The 18,772-nt window shown below is 46.3% G+C and overlaps 1 protein-coding gene across 1 annotated transcript in view; it reads left to right on the top strand.

Annotated features, from left to right (window-relative positions):
• The window catches only part of DNAH8 (dynein axonemal heavy chain 8), a 265,848-nt gene that overhangs the window by 189,481 nt on the left and 57,595 nt on the right, over positions 1 to 18,772 (top strand). Inside the window, exons 72-78 of the mRNA XM_059699679.1 lie at positions 438 to 620; positions 3,795 to 3,900; positions 6,353 to 6,605; positions 6,693 to 6,883; positions 12,347 to 12,468; positions 15,145 to 15,263; positions 16,721 to 16,923. Of these exons, the coding sequence (XP_059555662.1) occupies positions 438 to 620; positions 3,795 to 3,900; positions 6,353 to 6,605; positions 6,693 to 6,883; positions 12,347 to 12,468; positions 15,145 to 15,263; positions 16,721 to 16,923 (1,177 nt within the window). The remainder of the gene's footprint in view (positions 1 to 437; positions 621 to 3,794; positions 3,901 to 6,352; positions 6,606 to 6,692; positions 6,884 to 12,346; positions 12,469 to 15,144; positions 15,264 to 16,720; positions 16,924 to 18,772) is intronic.

Genomic DNA, 18,772 nt, shown 5'->3' with positions numbered 1-18,772 from the left:
GCATGTTTTTTCTTTGAAAATTTTGTTAACCCTTTCTGTTGTTAAATGTGCTTTAGATATGACTGTGAAATGGAAGACGAAATTAAATATTCTATAAACACGACAAATTTCCATAGCAGGAAATAATTTTCTGAAGTGGAAAAAACAGCCAGGTCTTTGACTGAGTTTTTCTTTATTCAACATTTGTCTTGGATAAAATTTTCATTGAATTTGCTTGGTGTTATGACTAAAAACATCTGCAAGCAGGACCACAATGTAACTTATCCTAAAGGGATAGGCTTTATTCTTTAAGATCAATGATTAAAATTTCACAACTTTCTTTTGCACTTCCTCCAAGTTCACAGCACTAGCCTCTGATAAACTATTTCTTAAATTGAGCCCATCGTGCTAGTCCTGTCCTCTAAGCCTTTTTAAACTTTATATTTGCATCGATGTAGGTGAAAGTCGGTGATAAGGAATGTGATATCATGGATTCATTTAAACTTTATATTACTACAAAGTTACCGAACCCTGCCTTTACCCCCGAGATCAATGCTAAAACATCAGTCATTGACTTCACCGTTACGATGAAAGGACTTGAGAATCAGTTACTAAGGAGAGTAATTCTAACAGAGAAACAGGTAATAATTTCTCAAGGTAAAGAACTTTGACTTAAACTATAATAAATGTTTAAACTTTATTGGGAAATTGTTAAGTCTATGGACAAAAAAAAATTAAATAAATCCTGTTTACCTTTGTTAACATAAATATTTGTTTTGTAGTCTCAAATCCTGTCAGGAAATCATGTAACTAACTTACTTCTCCTCCAACTTCAGACACACACACACACACACACACACACACACACACACTCACACACACATTCACACACACACTCACACATTCACACCCCTATTTCCACTTCTTACATCTGACTTTAAACCTCCGGGTATGTTGACTTTCATCTCTATAGTCCTGTGGATGGATGGTCTTGGATATAACTGAAAAGTTTGATAAAATAATGATTCCGGAGAAAAAGAAATTGCTCTGAATGAGTATTATTACCACTGTAGTAGTTTCAACCACTACAATCTAATAATCTAATAATATAGGGAGCCATACTTTTATTTTAATCAAATGAAATTTACACTAAAGCAGGGAACATATTTAAGTATAATTGAGGGTTCTAATCAAACAAAGAACAACTTTAGATGGGGTGATTCTAAGAGCAATTAAAATAAGATTAAACTAATTGTTAGGATAAATGTCAGAAAATGTTAAATGCTATGCACAAAATATAATTTCCTATATCTGTAGATATAAAATATATTTGCACAAATATAATTAATTTTGGTATTAAGGGTTCAGCGGAAAGGCAAGGTTAGCAATAGAAAGACCAGAGAGGCATAAAATGGGAGGGTGAGAAGATGGCAGAAGAAGACAGGACAAGGAAAGGAAAAAAGGCAAGAGATCCGAACAGATGGACACAAACAGAGAGGAAAGACATTCAAAAACGGAAGGAGGACTGACACTGACCACAAAAAAAAAAAGAGAGCGAGAGAGAGATAGTAAAAGGAGAAGTGAAATCCTACCTCGTCCACAGAGACGGTCACCTGGCGCAGGCCTGGAAGGGCAGCCCGTCTGGTGGAGGGAAGGCCACAGTCCCAGCTTCCACGCTCATCTGATCCTAGTTAACAACAAACAGCCCGGGGCTTATGCAATCCAGACAGAGAATCCATTCCGCTTCCACAGCCAGGCAGAGAGAGCACGGCCCCTCCATTACTCCTTAAGGCCTCGTGGTGTCAACTGGTGAAAACTAGTCCTTCCTTCGTGGCCTGCTTGGTACGGTCAGCCTGTTCCAGGCTGATTCCTCACTGGCCCAGCTCCCCATGGAGGCTACACTAGCTTCTGTAAGGCGGCCCTCCATGTCCCAGAGCGCCTATGCTCATTCTTCTAGGCCTGAGCTCCCTCTTCAAATGATGTGCTAAGATGTTCACACCAGGCTTGCTGGAGAAACGAAATGCACACTCAGTCTGCAGGAGGCCTCCTGACCATTATGTTCACCCCCCTAACAAGCTGCTCTGAAACCCATTTTACAGGTGAACAAGTGGAGACCAGAGAGAATAGGGTCTTCACCTGTAAGAGCACACAGGCTTTCCGCCCTGTCAGACCCCCTGGGTAAACGTTACAGGTCATGCTGTAAAGCTCACAAGCATCCACTGTACCGTGATGCTTGTGTTTCTGTATCTTAACTGACAGGGAAGCTAACGGTATTCATTTTGTCCACGTGTTCCTATACTGCCACCCAGGGGTGACTATTCTAATGAAAACAATACATTAGCTATTCCCCTGCAAACAAAGCCAGGCTCTTCGGCTCTTCATTGCCACTTCATCACATACTGCAACCTGATAGTGAATGGTATTATACACTGAATACGCTGGTCTTGGAGTTGAATAACAAGGCTATTAGGCCTTTCTCTGACAGCAGCTAGCTATGCATATTATATTGAAATGCTATTTGGAGTTAATATTTCTGGGTGCTCAGTTTCCCCAGATGTAAAATAAAGTTGATGAATAAATTCAGCACATTTCAACTTAACAAATACTTACTGGGTTGAGTCCATTCTCTGCAAAGCCTTGAGGTAAGTGCTGCCAAGAATACAAGAACGTGTAGGACAAGTTCCTGCCCGTTAGATGTATGGCTCTAAGTCGTGGGAGGTATGCCGATGGGTGCTGTGCTGTGGCTCTTGATTGACGGGTTGGTTTAGGAAGACCTTCTGAAAAGGGAGGAATTTCCAAAGCAGTTTTTCAAGAAACTTCCTCAACTAAGTAGTTTAAAAACATAGTTCGGAGTACAAGTTGTGATTCTGCCTAAAATCTGGAGAGTGCTATCAAGAATGTTACTGAGACTATTTAAGTTTATATTTAGCAAGAGTATTATATCCACGTTAAATTTCTGAGTTTGAAAATTGCACTATAGTTATGTAAGAGAATGTCTTGGATCTTAGGAGATTTGCTGAAGATGTTAGGTAGAAAGGATCATGACATTGGCAAATGGTTCAGCAATGATGATAATAAATATAATGTAGAGAGAAAGAGTGATAAAGCAGAATGCTATTTGGTGAGCCTAAATAACGGGTTTGTGAGAGCTCATTGTACCAGTCTTGCAACTTTTCTGAAAGCTGGAAATTTTTCAAAATGTAATTTTAAAAAAACACATCATTTATGTATGAAAAATATACCTCCCAAACATCCAATTTAGCCCCTGTTGCAGAAGGAGCTGCGAAATAATGGAAAATGGATTTGTATTGGCAACTGGCTATGCCAAACCAGGTACCTGGAGTCCCTATAGGCAGGCCCCAAGCGAAGAGCTCACTTTTGGCTTGGGTTGCCTTGTGGTTTCTTGGTATTAATTAATGCCTCTTTGTTTCTACCACTTCTGACTGCAAATAAAGTTAACATTTCTCCCAGAGCCAATGTAGACACAGGGCCAAGAGAATTGGATGCTCTAATTTAAATAAACTGAGAGCTGGAAAGACAGCTGGGGATAATTGGGCAAAATTATTTTAGCAAGGTAATCACATGCACGCCCCTGTAAGTGCTATGGAAACTAAATGCTACTGGGCATAATTTAAAAAAACCTGTCTAGAGAAACAAAAATATGGGAAAATAGGTTTGACTAGTGGTAGCAATTTCTTGTCATTCAAAAGGCATTTGGGGTTAAACTTTTAAAAGTTTGTAATCAACACTAGTAAACTGGATTTACGGTAATAACTGGTAACATTCCGAGGTTGTTTTGTGTCTCTTAATAACAGGAGCTAGAGTCTGAGAGGGTTAAACTTTTGGAGGACGTGACTTTCAATAAGCGGAAGATGAAAGAACTTGAAGATAACCTCCTCTACAAATTAAGTGCTACAAAAGGTATTGTGTTATCACGACATAATCAAATAATGGATTCTGAAGAAGGATTTCTTGTGTCCTCTTCTCAGCGGCCCCAGGATGACAGATGTTAGGAAATAGTTATCAATGCAAAGACAAGCCAGGCAATTCCCATGGAGACATTAAAGAGGGGCGGCAGGGAATCTGATTACTGAATTAGCAAACAAGGCCTGCGCATTTGAGAATAACCGTTTTCTTGATGTAATTGCTCTCTCCTGAGAAAGGAAGGGCTCCCAGTAGAGCTAGATAACTCTTAATAGGCTAATTTGCTTGCCCAACGGAAACAAATGGGCTCCATCTATTTTTTTAGATTCACGCTTTCAACTGGCGTTGAAATGTAATCACCACCTGGGCTCTGAGGTGTGTAATCTGTGGTGGAGGCACTTCAGCACCCAAGGCCCAGTTGACCCTTTTTTAAAATTTTTTTATTGTTGTTAACACTAGAAAGACTGAAACTTAGTATATACCTATATTGCCCAAAAGCAGTCAAAATGACTGCATTGTGAAAGAATAATATCGGAGCACTCTTCACTTACGTTCCTTAGCTTTTCCAATAACTCACTTCTATTTGACATTTCTTTCATGAATTTAGGGCGCAAAAGAAATAAAATAAACAACTTATTAGAACAAGTATCACTGCATAAAGATTCAAATAACAAGTACTAGTTTAGCTTATTGAGCAACTGCAACTTATCAAGTATCGACAATTTATCATGTACTTGTATGTTATCATGTGACGGTAATCGAAAAAAAAAATGAAAACTGTTATTTCAATACAGAGCCGAACTGGTCATATAAGAAATTTACTCAATTCAATAATAAGAGTCATAATTCCCCCCTCCCCCCCCCCCCAAGCAGTCAAAATGACTGCTTTTGGGCAATATAGGTATAACATATATATATATATATATATATATATATATATATATATATATATATATATATACTGGAAATGAAGGAGGGGGAGGTAACTACAATTACTAATAAACGCATTTATATGTTGTACAAAAAGTCACAAAATTCTAAGACATTGTGTCCTTATATACATAATTGTTTTTCTAATTGAAATTAAAAAGCAGTCAAAATGACTTCCTTGGGCAATCTAGTGTTAATCCTTACCTGAGGCTATTTTCCCATTTATTTTTTTAGAGAGAGTGAAAGGGAAGGGAAAAAGACAGAGAGAGAAACATCAATGTGAGAGATCAATGCTCCAACCAGGGAAGGGCCGGGAATTGAACCTGCAACCCAGGCCCATAGGCCGACGCTCTATCCACTGAGCCAAACCAGCGAGGACCCAGTTTACGCTTGGTTTGACTTGACCTCCCACTTAGAAGTCAGGTTCTGCCTGGGCAGTCAGATCCTCGCACCACCCCCTGATTTGGGGAGGTGTTCTCTCTGAGTATGTAAAAATATTTTATCCCAAGGAAATAGAATCAACAAACACTACAGTAGGCAGCTTAATGCCATGTAAATTCTACCATTAATTAGAAGTTTAATGATGAATACTTCCCAATAGTACTTTAATCCTTGGATTAAAAAAAAAAAATCTGAACCTCCTAGAAGAACACTGTGCATTCTCTCACAGCAGTCTCTAGCATCACCTTCCAGGTGACCTGAACGGAAGTCCCATTTTCTGCCTTAATGGCACTGTCTGTCCCTTGGTGCAGTGTGTTCTCCCACCACTTGGTTCCTCTGGGGATTCTAAATATTAGAAAGATGGCTGAGGGCTCCTCTCCTGACCGGGCCAAGAGTGTGCTGGCTCCAGGTCTCTTTCCTGTGAGGCTAACCACAAGTTGGACTCCATCAGTGGACCTAGTGCCCACCAGAACAGTTCCACGCCCTCCAGCAGCTCAGGCCCTGCCCTATACGCAGAGCACTGCTGTTTGCAGACATCGTGGCCATTCGCTCAGCATGTCCAAAGTGCCTTCCATGTCTTAAAATCAAATTCACTGTCACAAACATGTTCTATCTATTAGAAACAATAATGAAGGGTAAAAATAAAATTAGGGTCTTTCTCCTGGGGAGATGCTCCTGCCAGTGGAAGGGCTGTTCTCTAAGGCAGCAGTGGAGAGTGCACCATTAGCCTGCAAGCCGGTGTGCAGCGTTCGGGGCAGCGCCGCTGGGAGCCCAGCTGGGCGGGCCGGTGAGCTCATGACACTGCAGGGCGCCATCAGGGTGACGATGGAGGTGACAGCAGAGACCCCTGGGGGTGGGCTGCCTTGGGGATGCAGACTTCTAGGCAGCGGGAGGGACAACCCTTGCAGGAATGTTTGGAGGAATTCAGGCATCGGGTGGTAGCTAGACCAGAAGCCTTCTGAGCTCTGAAGAAATGGGGTTGAAAATTAATGGGGAGGTTTCTGAACGGAGGCACCTGGCTTTCCAGCTTCCCCGTCTGTGTTCTACAGTTCCCACCCTCTTCCTGTTTGGTTTTTAGGCTCCTTGGTAGATGATGAGTCTCTCATCGGTGTCCTCCGAACCACCAAGCTGACAGCAGCTGAAGTGAGTGAAAAGCTACACGTGGCCGCGGAAACGGAGATCAAGATCAACCTGGCTCAGGAGGAGTTCCGGCCGGCGGCCACCCGCGGGAGCATCCTCTATTTTCTCATCACAGAGATGAGCATGGTCAACATCATGTACCAGACCTCCCTGGCCCAGTTCTTGAAGTTGTTTGACCAGTCCATGGCCAGGTGGGCCTCGCGACCTTCCCCCCGGAGCAGCAACGTAAACACTTTTGTTTATATTCCTGCTTCTTTGATTTTTGAAATGTATTGCAGATCTGAGAAGTCTCCACTCCCTCAAAAGAGAATTACAAATATTATCGAGTACCTGACATACGAAGTTTTTACATACTCTGTCAGAGGCCTGTACGAAAACCACAAATTCCTCTTTGTGCTCCTCATGACCTTGAAGATCGACCTCCAGAGAGGAACAGTGAAGCACCGAGAGTTCCACGCTCTCATCAAAGGTGAAGGGCTTGGAATATGGGTGTGACGTAAAGGATATCGCTTCTGATGCGCTCTTGGGTGGGCTGTGAACGAATTTTTACCACATAGTAGAGCAGTTATGTTGTCAGGAAAGTGAAGCTCTTTATCTATGCCCCTTTTTTTCTGATTTCCATTCATTGTGCTCCGGTTACTCAAGGTAGCGTACTTCAGGGCTGTGTTAACGCTATGATTCTCAGTTATGTAATTACGTGAAGGTTGGCCACTGCTGCCCGTGGTGAGGAGGCCCTGACGCCGAGGGGTGGGAAAGTGCCGCTGGTGGTGAGGGTTCCAGTGCAGGAGAGGGGTTCCTCAGGCAGGAATGAATGTGAGGGCTCTTAGCTGAAGTTAATCCCATTCATTGCTTACCTCCGTGTTAAAGTATAACTAAGACAAAAGTATTTTCATTCAGTTCAGCAAAACAAGTGCTGTGCACACCCAGCATGCTAGTGTCTGGGATACAAAGATGAAGCAGACATTGTTTTAAGAAAAATAGCAGCCTCATACAGGGGATAAAATAACTGCAAAACAAGGCCGAACCGCCCGAGTGTGATGAGAGCGATAAGAACATGTTCGGTCTAAAAGGAGGGAGGGGTTACATGCGCTTGGTGAGGTCAGAAAAGCTCCTTGGAAAACACACCTTTGCAGGGTAAGTCAGGGATTTGTCAGGTTATTTGACGCATGGGGAAATGTTTCAATCTTTTCTTTATGGTTTTGCCCTCTGTATATAGTTTAATAAATCACTGTCTTGAGGCTCCTCCCCACCCCCCAAAAAAGAAAGTGGAGTTTGAGTGGCCCCTGACAGTAGAGATGGAAGGGTGAGGAGGAAAGGCGGGGAGTGCGTGAACTGGGAGCCTCAGTTCCTAGAGGAAGGGTTTTCTTGATCTGGTGAGAAGCCAGGCATCGTGGAGGTGGTGCTGTGGGCTGTTCGGAACCTTTTCTTGTCCTCCGGGAAGGTCACTCGGGCAGACATGCATGGGCTAGAGAGCAGAGGATGGAGGGGTCTATTACAATCTCCGTGCCACAGCCTGCGGTAAAGGCGATGGGAGTAGGAAGGAGGAAACAGGTGAGGGTCATAGTAGGGACAGGCACTGGACCAGAGCCACGAGGGGGGTCAGAGACGAGGTTCTGGTCTGTGCGGAGATTTCCCGTCCGCCTGGTTGAGAGAGGAGCTAGTTCAGGCGTATCAGAGTCGGGGACCAATGAGTGTGAGCTTGGGACCTGCTTTTCAGTGGGCATAAGAACAACCCCCAAATTCCAATGGCTCAACACAGCGAAGGTTTACTTCCCCTCCACTCTCGCTCCAACATGCGTGTATGGTCACCCAGGAATCCCAGCTGCCTCCATAAGTACTAGGCAGAGGGACGGATGTGGCAAGTTGTGTCCCGGCCCTTAGAAGTTATCCCGTAAGTGACACATGTCACTTAACGCTCGTATTTCATTAGCCGAAGCAAGACATGTGGCCACACCTAACTTCACGGAGAGCAGGGGCTGCAGCGCTCCCATGGACTTGGGAGCAGGGAACTGGGCATTCCCATAGGCCTGGTGACTGCGCAGACATGTGGGATGTGAGGCATCCAGCAGACAGACAGCCGGCCGGACAGATGAGAAGGCAGACAGCGGCCACATTGGGCATAGAAGTAACACCAAGGCCGTGGGTCAGCAGAGACCACCCGGGAGGAAAATGCGGAGTATTTCCAAGCTCACGCTGCGAGGGGCATGGATGTGATGCCCTTTATCCTCATCGCCCAGCTGAGGAGAGGCAGGCAGGAGCCAGGCCTCGCTACCCTGCTACCCTACCGTGCTCTCTAGTTCATTTCTTCCTCAGGCCCAGGTCAGGTTCCCGGGTAAGAAACGTTGTAAACCGTTCTGCGTTCTCACTGAAATGCCTTCTTTGACTTTTTCTTTCTTGTAGCTCAAAGGAAATGAGAATATGTCCCGGGGTTCATATTTTTCTCAGGCCTGGGAAGCCTGGAGGAGCTGGTGTCTGAGTTGTACGTGGGCGTTTGGAGGCCGCGTGGTGCGTACGGCGTGTGCAGGGCTGGGACCAGGGAATGAGCAGACTCTGCCCTGGCCTAGCTGTGATCTCAGAGAGCGACCCCGGTCCCCCGAGTCCAGGGGGCTGCGGGCCCCGGGGAAGGATAAGGGCCACCCGGAGAGACAGGGTGGGCTCTGGAGAGGAGGGTCCGTATGTCGGGGTGGTCTCTGTGACATTTAAGTAAAACGCGCCTGAATTTACCAGGCCTAGAAAGCTGCTCTGACTCGTCCAGTCACCTCGAGGCTCTCACTTACCTGGGGCCGCAGCCTCGGGGTCTGGGGCCCTGGGCAGTGGGGACGGGGCATTGAAACGGGTGGAAACCGAGGCAGCAGTGGGAACAACGGTCTTCTGCTGAGGACAGCCTCCCTCTGCGGGTGTAAGCGGATGGGGAGTACACTTTTGGATTTTTCCTTGTTGCTGAGCTGGCTTCGCTTCCTGAGTCCCATCTGCTAGTGTGGCCCCTGGGAAGGAGACGGCTCTGACATAGAAGGAAGTGGAAACCCTGGCCCCTGGGTCCACAATGGGTTGTGGAAGGACAGAGGAGTCAGAGCAAGAAGGAGGTGGGGAGAGGAGAGCACTTGGGAAACATCCGGACAGAAGATGCCCTGCGCTCTGCCCAGAGCCGCGCGGGCATGGGAGCTGCCCGGCAGCATTGTGAGGGAGCGGCCAGACGGATAAGCGTGAGGTTTGGCAGCGGGCGCATGGATGTGGAATGTGGAGGGGCTGATGCACACCAGAGGCCTGGGACCTCAAACCGGCGACAGGCCCAGTCCCTGTGGATGACAGCCTCCTGTGCCTGCAGGTCACACAGGACGTGCTCAGAGGGGACAGTGCAGGATCCCAGCCTGGGACTGAGACTGGTGGGTCAGCGGAGACCACCCGGGAGGAAAGAGACGAGAGGGTGTGTGCAGATCTGAGGCCCCCCCTGCCATGACACAATCACCCTTCCCCGCCTCCCCTCTCCCACCCAGCAAACCCAGCCAAACAGTGCTCTTACCTGAGACAGGTGGGATTCTGGGAGAGTAAATATGTAAGTCAGCAGAGGCTGAGAAACACAGCAACACAGCGGGGAAGGAATCTGTGAGGAGAATTAGATTTGACACAGAAAAAAAAAGAAGGCTGCACATCAGGGTTGAGGTGAGAACACATCTGTGCCCCGTTTCATTAGCTGAGAGCCAGGGAGAAGCAGATTGCACAGGGCCAGCAGCGCCAGTTTGAGGAGTTTGGGCTGCATCTAGTGGGCAACAGGGAGCCATCGAGTGCTTCCTGAGCAGGAAGTCCTGCGAACAGAGCGATGCTTCAGGAAGATGAATTTGGAAGTGTCTGATAGGTTGATTAGCAAAAGTATAGTCAGCTCAGCAGTAAAAGAGACTTTGTGTTTTTTTAAAAAACAACCCAAAGCTGGCTTATCGAATAGTTTGTATTAGTTTTGAACCGGCTTACATTTTGACCAAATTATTTTTTTAAAAGATGGTATGACTTTTTTTTTTATGGTTTTTACAAGGTTAACACATATGGTCCTTAGATCACTGATTTTTTTTTAAAATCATTTGAACCCAGTGCTTCAGGGGGAGAAGGAAGACTTATTGATCACAGCAGAAGTGTTCGATTTCCCCGCAAGGACCGTCCCGTTGCCTCCACTCCTACTTGTTTTCTTCGGTCTCTGGAAGGTGCCTTTGACGTTGTTTCAATGGACAGTGTCAGACACTGTGAAACATGAAGCAGATAGCAGGGCAATCCTGCATCAGAGAGTAATCGACATGCTGTTTCCCTGCCCAGTTCCTGTAGAAAGATGTCATCTTTCTTTTGTTGTAAACCACGGACAAAAGACACCTTAGGGCGTGTGCCCTTGCCCTCCGGGTTGAACTGGACCTGAGTTCCAAATCAGACAGTTAATGTCAAAACCACAGTTAATGCTTGCCTAGCTGTTACTGTGGGCCAAGACTGTCCTAAGCTTTCTGCACACAAACACGTATTTAATCTCCACAACACCCCATCTGGCAGATTCCATTGTTACGCCTTGTGGCAGAAGAGGAGGCAGAGGCTGAGTTCTTTGTCCCCGTCTTTGCCGCTCGCGAGTATTAGAGTGGGTGTTGGTGAGAGACTGTCGGGTTAGTTGAGGTGCACGTGCCCGAAACTCTGCTGCAGCCTAAACGCCCCTGCTGGTGCCTTTGAGGCTTATGGTCCGTGAACACATTGTTTTGGAAACAACGGAGAAGAAAAGGATGACTTGTCCCCGAGTCAGAGAAGCAGAGTCCCTTAGGTCCGCAGCCGACTCCAGTGGTTGCTTTCCCGGTAACCTCGGTGTTGGCAGAACCAGAGCCCAGCAGGGCTTTCTCCCTCTCCAGGTGGCACAGGGCAGGTGGTGAGGACGGTTGCGGGTCTAAAGGCATGGTGGCCTCGGAGTCACTGCCCCGAGGGTGGAACAAAGGGGCCATGCATGAAAGGGGTACTTCAGCTCATGCACCATCCCAGGAAGGTGCTGGAGGGGGAGCAGAGCCCTGTGCCCCTCCCCACCCCCCTTTTTTGCCCAAGCATTGATTATGAAGTGGAGGGATTCCAGGAGATTTTCAGGATAATGGGATTTGAAAGTGGCAGAATCACCGTTTTTGCATAATCTGAATGAAAAACAGAGCTGGAATTATTATGATAAAACATTACTAAAGATAGGCAACAGAGGGATTTTGAAATTGTAACAGTAGTCACGTGACTGGGTGGGAGCCGGTCACAATGGGGATGCTCGTTGACTTGTGATTGGCTTCAAAATATGACCCATGCTGTTCACATGCTGTGAGTCCAGGGCCTTGCTCATTTCCTCTGCTTTATTCCCGGTGCCTGGAATGTGCCAGATACACAGGGAACGCTTAATGAGTATTTGTTGAATGAATGAATGAATGAATGGATGGATGATTTGATCATTAGTTACCCCCTTAAAACCCCACAGCTGTACTATGTCAATCTATCCATCTACCCATCTTTTTGACCTGGTAACAAATAGTACTGAATATGAAACTTCTGGAGGGGTGATGACTTAGAAGTGATTTTTAAAATCACACATGGGATGATCAGCCTATTCATTGATGTCAAAATGGTACATTGCAGACTGTTAAAACACAGTAAAAAGGCAAACAACCACAACCACCTGGGAACGGTTCTTTGCAGAGAAAAATGACAAGGAATTGCCACCATCTGTATTTTATAAGACGGAACAAATCAGTAAATAAAACAGTAAGACATGAAGGAAATGTACCCAAAAAGGATAACCGCATTTTCTGTAATGTGACTATTTTCCAGTTTTCCCATATTTTTCTGTAATATGTTTATCTCGTTTTTATGACTTGGAGGGTTGGGGGGGGGGGTTCTAAAAATGGAGCCGGAGCTGACCTGGTTCCGCTGCCCCCTCCCCCAGGCGGAGCAGCCCTGGACCTGAAGGCCTGCCCCCCCAAGCCCTTCCGCTGGATCCTCGACATGACCTGGCTGAACCTCGTGGAGCTGAGTAAGCTCCCGCAGTTCGCAGAAATCATGAACCAGGTAATAAAGGGCAGGAAAGCGCAGATCTCGCCACCCAGACACACCCAGGCCATTTGTTGCTGTCATTAACCCTCACCCACGGATATTTTTTCCATTGATTGTTAGAGGGAGTGGAAGGGAGGGGTAGAAACAGAGAGAAACATGGATGTGAGAGGACACATCGGCTGGCTGCCTCCCGTACACACCTGAGCCAGGGATTGAGCCTGCAACCGGGGTACGTACGTGCTCTTGACCGAAATCAAACCCGAGACTTGAAGTCCGAGGGCCAACGCTCTAACCACTGGGAAAACCGGCTAGGGCCACCCGGGCCATTTTAATTGGAGACCTCCTGGTGACAAGTCCTCACACAAAAGGGTCCGCACAATGGCGTAGCTTTAAGGCTCTGTGGCTTGCCAGGGAGAGCATAGACAGGGGGAAGGGCGGGGAGGGGGGGGGGGGAAGAGGGGCTCTCAGAAGGAACCTTTTGGAGGTGCAGGCAGCTGCCTTTTCCTTCTGTGCTGGGTGTGTGTCACTCACAGGTGCTTGGATCACTGTCAGAATCGGAACCAGGGGTGGGTCCTTTTTTGTACAGTATTGATGCTGTTACATTTTTACTTTTGCCTCTGATTTTTAAAAAAATCTTTATTGTTGAGAGTGTTACAGATGTCTCCCTCTCCCCCACCCCCCCATTGCCCTCTCCATCTGGTTCCCGCCCCCCTGGCCTTCACCACTCTATTGTCTGTGTCCACAGGTAATACATACATGCTCTTTGGTTAGTCTCTTCCCACCCACCCCTCCCCTTCTCTCTGAGAGTCGTCAGGCTCTTCCATGTTTCCACGCCTCTGGCTCTGTTTTATTCATTAGTTTATTTTGTTCATTAGGTTGCTTGCTTGTTTATTTTGCTTTTTAGATTCAATTGTTGATAGATGCGTATTCATTGCATTGCTGATCCCGCTTTAGAGATGAAAGAACCGAGACTCAAAGAGGTTAAGTAGTCCCCACGTGGCCGATGAAGGGCGAAGCCGTCATTGGGCCTCATGCTCTTTCCTGACAGCACGCATTATTTCTCCGCAGCCTTTCACACCGGAGCTGGGCCTGATGTGAGGGGAAGGGCTGCTCTCAGGACAGTGCAGAAGCTCACGGGGCCCTGCCACCAGGCGGCCCGCGCTGGCCTGTCTGTGGGAAGGAAGGGGAGAGTCTCCCAGCTGAGTGGTGTCAGCGATTGAAACAAAAATAGCCTCGAACAGCAGCGGCCCTGCCTTGGCTTCTCAGGCCAAACTGTTTAACAAACTATTTGCTAGGAGAGAGGGCCAGGAAAAGGAGTGGGACACGGAGGTGGGCAGCCAGGGGCTGGAAGTCAGCCCACTGCCCATTATAGGTGCAGCTCGCCTGGGAGCGCTACTGTGAAGAGTCAAAATCAGCAGCTGGAAGGTTGGGAATAAACACCCTCTTGTCTCCCTCTCTCTGGCCGCTAGTGTGGGGGAGGCCTGCAGGGGGCACTGTGAGTGGCAGTGCGCTGGGGCCAGGGCAGTAGGGTGGGTCGCAGCAGCTTCCAGGCCCGCCGGCCCTGTGCCAAGCTGGTTCTGTGAGAGCAGCCAGCTGTGGGGAGCCCGGAGAAAGACGGCAGCTGTGAAACGTTTCAGAAATCCTCCTCCACCTTTCAGTGTCCCAGGGACGAAGTTGGAGCAACTGGGTTCATCGTTTTGCTATTAAACTGTGGGCTTTGGGCAGCTTTCTCTCGATGCCTCTGGAGAAAGCGGGGAGAATAGAGGAGAAAGGACCAGGCTCGGGGGTGGCACGCAGCCTCTGCTCTGTGCTGACTTGCTGTTTGCTGTGAGCACTGACCTGACTGTTGCTCTTTAAACATGCTTGCAAACGCGGCCCAAGTAACCAGGCCGCCTGCGGATGCTAGGCTCGCCATCATGCAGCATCTGTCCCTGGTTTTCACGGGGCTGAACTTCACCGAGCGCCTGTGATGCCTCTGAAACCCCGCAGCTCTCCCCATGCTCTGCAGGAACAGCTGCCCGGGGCCAGCTCCCGGAGAGACCTCTTCCCTCCTCCAGCCTAATGCCTCAGGGCAGCGGTCACTAGGAGCGTGGAAGTTTTGATTGTGCCATCTTTCAGTATGTTACCTAGAGGTCACCATTTGGAGGTTTGCCTATCAGAATGGTCTCTATCAGTGGTTCTCAACTCAGGGCAACTTTGTGCGCATTCCTCTCCCCACTCCCAGCCCCTACCCTCAACCTCCCACAGGGAGCTTTTATAATGTCTAGAGATTTTTGATTGTCCCGAATTGGGGGAGGGGTGTTACTGGTTTTTAGTGGGTGGAGGTGAGGAATACTGCCAAACACCCCACAGTGCACAGGACAGCGCCCTGCACAACATATAACTGGCCCCAAATGTCAGTAGGTGGAGAAACCCTGGTCTGTGATTTTTTCCTGCCCAGTCATTTAGTGTAATTGATTCATGGTCCTAATCGTAGTGAAAGTGGAGAAAAGCAATGGGAAAACTGAAAGAGAATAGTAATCTCCACATTGTTTGAGTCATTGATTTTGAAGAAAAATGTAGATGCGTGGTCATATTTGAAAAATGATGTGCCTAGAGAGAACGACCCTCTGGGCTATTTGGTGTCCTCCCCAGTATATTATTTCAACTCCATGTACTCCCGTGCCTTGCTAATTGGCTTGTTTATTTCAGATATCTCGTAATGAGAAGGGATGGAAAAGCTGGTTTGACAAAGATGCTCCAGAGGAAGAAATTATCCCTGATGGATATAACGATTCGCTGGATACCTGCCACAAACTCTTACTTATCAGGTGAGAATAGGTAGCTCAGAGCTGGAGGCATCATATTGTCAAATTACGGAACTCACCTCGGGGAGTTTACTTCGCCGCGTCCCAGTAGTTATTATAAGCAACGTAGGTGCTTTCACACTGCAGCTTGGGATGGCAATTCTTTAGTTCCTTGACAAGCAAATAAAATGATGGTGGTGGCAGGGAATGGTATGTTTTGACAACGTATTGATGATAGTGCTTTTAGCCAAAAGACATGAAAAATATGCTTTATTATTCCCTTTATTCATTATTTATTGTTGAATTTACTTCTTTAATAAATATAACTCACAAAGTTATAAAGCAATTAGTTTATAAGCTGAAATTCAATTTCATCTGCGAAAAAAAACCCATAAATATTACGCTATTGAAATGTGTAATGCAGGCTTGACTATTAAAATAGAAGCAAAAGTTTTAAATTGATGTTAAGGAAGAACATTCTTTTTTTTCCCCCCTTTTCCTTCCCACTTTTCATATTTTCTTAATATCCAGTAGCTTAAAGAAGGCTTCTATATTAGAGTGTGAGTGTGTGCGTGTGTGTGGGGGGGTGGAGGGGTGAGAGAGAGAGAGAGAGATTAGATTGGTGGGCAAGGTTGGCATTGGGGGCAGATGAAACCACCAAAAGATTAACAAAAAGATGTTGGGTAATTTTGGAGTAGTTTTTATCTTTCCCAATGTTATAGCCCTACCTGAGCTTGCATTTCTTACAAAAAGTTATTTCCTGGATGTTGTCACTCTCTGCGAGTGATCACAGCAATGGTGACCTCATGACCTACAGAGGCTGAAAGAGCTACTTGGTTTTATTGGAATAGATGTTTCTATCTTTTATCCATTATTCTAAAACTGAATCTTTGCCTAATGAATACTATAATCTGTAGAAGCTGTGATTTAAAATATCATATATCAAATGACGTTACTTGATGTGTCATTGTGTTTAGAACCCACTTCAACGTAGGCAACACAGGTGGCATTAAATTAGTGCCTGCTGCTCAACCTACTTCTGACACTTGGACACGCTCTTCCCTCCCTGACGCCTGCAGAGCTCCCTGTGTGCGCAGGCCCGCCCTCCTGCTTCCCTGCTGAGCGGCCTGATGTGCAGCAGGCGCTTGATGACGATCCCGCCAGAGATCAACGTGCGCCTGTGTGTTAGTTTGGATGATGAATTGCTTACCTGAAGCGATAGCCCCAGTTACCAGGGATAATCATTTGATGTGCTTTTTAAAATAGCCAATTAAAATTTCAGAATATGCCTGGCACCGAAACCACACGATCAAATATGCACTCACCCAGGGTAGAAGACCTTGCCCTTGCTCAGACCCGCACAATGGAGATTTAGCTCTTTGTCCTTTGCTAATTAAATATGTTCTTTACCTGCCTAGAATGAGATAGGATAAGAAATGAAGAGACTACATTATTTTCCTCTCACTCGTGTCCATTTCTAGGTCTTGGTGCCCAGATCGCACTGTTTTTCAAGCAAGAAAGTATATTGCAAGTTCCCTGGAGGAGAAGTACACAGAACCAGTTATCTTAAACCTGGAGAAAACTTGGGAAGAAAGTGATACACGGACACCTCTGATATGTTTCCTGTCCATGGGGTCCGACCCCACCATTCAAATCGACGCCCTGGCCAAGAAGCTGAAGCTGGGTATGAGCAGCAGGCTATGACATTTAGCAAACCCCACACACTTTTGCCTCAAATTTTGCCTTTCATAACTTTATAACTGATTAGAAATATCTCCGTAAAATTGAGTTAGAAAAAAGTACTAAACTCTTTCCTCTCTCTTCAGGCCTCCTGGAGTGAGGTTGGGAGAGAGATATCTTTGTGCAGAGAGGAACAGACTCATCTACCATATTCTGTTTTGTTTTGTTTTTTAAAGTTGTAAGCAGATGGCCATGCTACATGGACAGTAGATTAGCAAGAATGAACTTACAAGAGCAGATTTTATTGCCATCTATAATAATAAAAGCCTAATATGCTAATTAGACCAGACGTCCTTCCAGATGACCTTCCGGATGAAGCCAGGGCTGTGAGGGAAGCCGGACCCCAGGTGCCTGCCGGCAACTGGAGGGAAGCCAGAGGGAAGCCAGTGCCGGCAGCCTGGGGGAAGGAAGGCCTACTCTTGCATGAATTTCATGCAACAGGCCTCTAATGTCTACATAAAATTACAACAAAGTCTATTTTGTCACAAATTTAAAAGAACTAGAACCATTGTAATGCAGTAATTGGGGATTCATTTATCCATGCTTTCATTCAGAAACCATTTAGTTCAGTCAGGGTGATGGATTCAGGGAGTACAGAGATGAGCACAACACAGCTGGGGAAGGCAGATATGCCAGCACTTAACTGAAGACCACGTGACGGCTATTGTAACAAAGTTACGTACACATGTCTGATTGCAAGTTCCAGAGCTACTCAGACTGCAGGGGGTACAGGGATCACATTGATGCTATTTTGAATAGGATCTAAAAAAAATAGGTAAAATTTTATTAGATGAGAATGGTGGGAAATAGACAGTTATTCCAGGGGGAGGACGCAGGGCAAGGAGTTATAAACACGTAAGTTGTGAGAGTGATGACTGAGTGGCAGAGCTAAAGGACAGGGACCTGCAGAGGCACAGCCCATGGTCATACACTTGCGCCACCCGCTTACAGAGGCTGTCGATCGCTCTCCATCCTCCGAACATCTGAACGTTGTTGGAATTCCAATCTTCCAGGTTCAGATCTCGATAACTATGCCTTGTACCGTTAATTCATTCCTGTCTTTATAAAGATTATAAAAGTGATTGATTATGAATCACTAAACCTACTCTATGAAATAAAACTTACACTGAGCTTATTATATAGTTGACATAAACGTGACACAAAATACATTTAGTCATCCCCGAGTATTCGCCATATGTCCCCCTGCATTAAGAAGTTACTGTAAACCATTAGGTATGGTAGCGTGGTCTGTGTTCACTCCCACTTTTCTCATTTTCACTTTGTTCAGTTCATTGTCACCACACCGTTCTATGTTCTGTACAGACCCATGTTTAAATGGTTCTTTTGGCAATCGCTCCTGGTTAAGTTACATTAACCACCTTTAAAATGAGCTGTTTTGCTCTGGTATTTACTGCGGCATGCTAGCCATCTGCACTGGTCTAGGCAAGAGAGGTGCCTCTCGCACAGCCTTGGAGCTTTTAAATCTTTCTCAGATCTAGTCTTCCATGGGTCTTTGTCCAGCTGCTTCTATGCTCCACTTCTCTCTGCACATAAATTTCTTAACTTCTCTCTTGCCACAACCAATTTCCGTGTGACAGAACTCGGCCTGGGCTTTATATGGTTAGTAAGTTCAGCACTCCCAGGGAAAGTCTCCTTACTCTCTTGGTCCCAAGTCCAGATAACCAGGGAAGAAATTCATTGGTTTTGCTTTGGTCATGTGCTCCTTTCTAGGCCAATCAGTGAACCGTTGCTGTGGGGATGGGTTCATAGCAGGAACACCATATATGGAGCTT

Source organism: Myotis daubentonii, chromosome 6 (assembly GCF_963259705.1).
Source record: "Myotis daubentonii chromosome 6, mMyoDau2.1, whole genome shotgun sequence".
Taxonomy (NCBI): Eukaryota; Metazoa; Chordata; class Mammalia; order Chiroptera; family Vespertilionidae; genus Myotis; species Myotis daubentonii.
The sequence above is the reverse complement of the archived record's forward strand: the minus strand, read 5'-3'. Positions and strand labels throughout refer to the sequence as shown.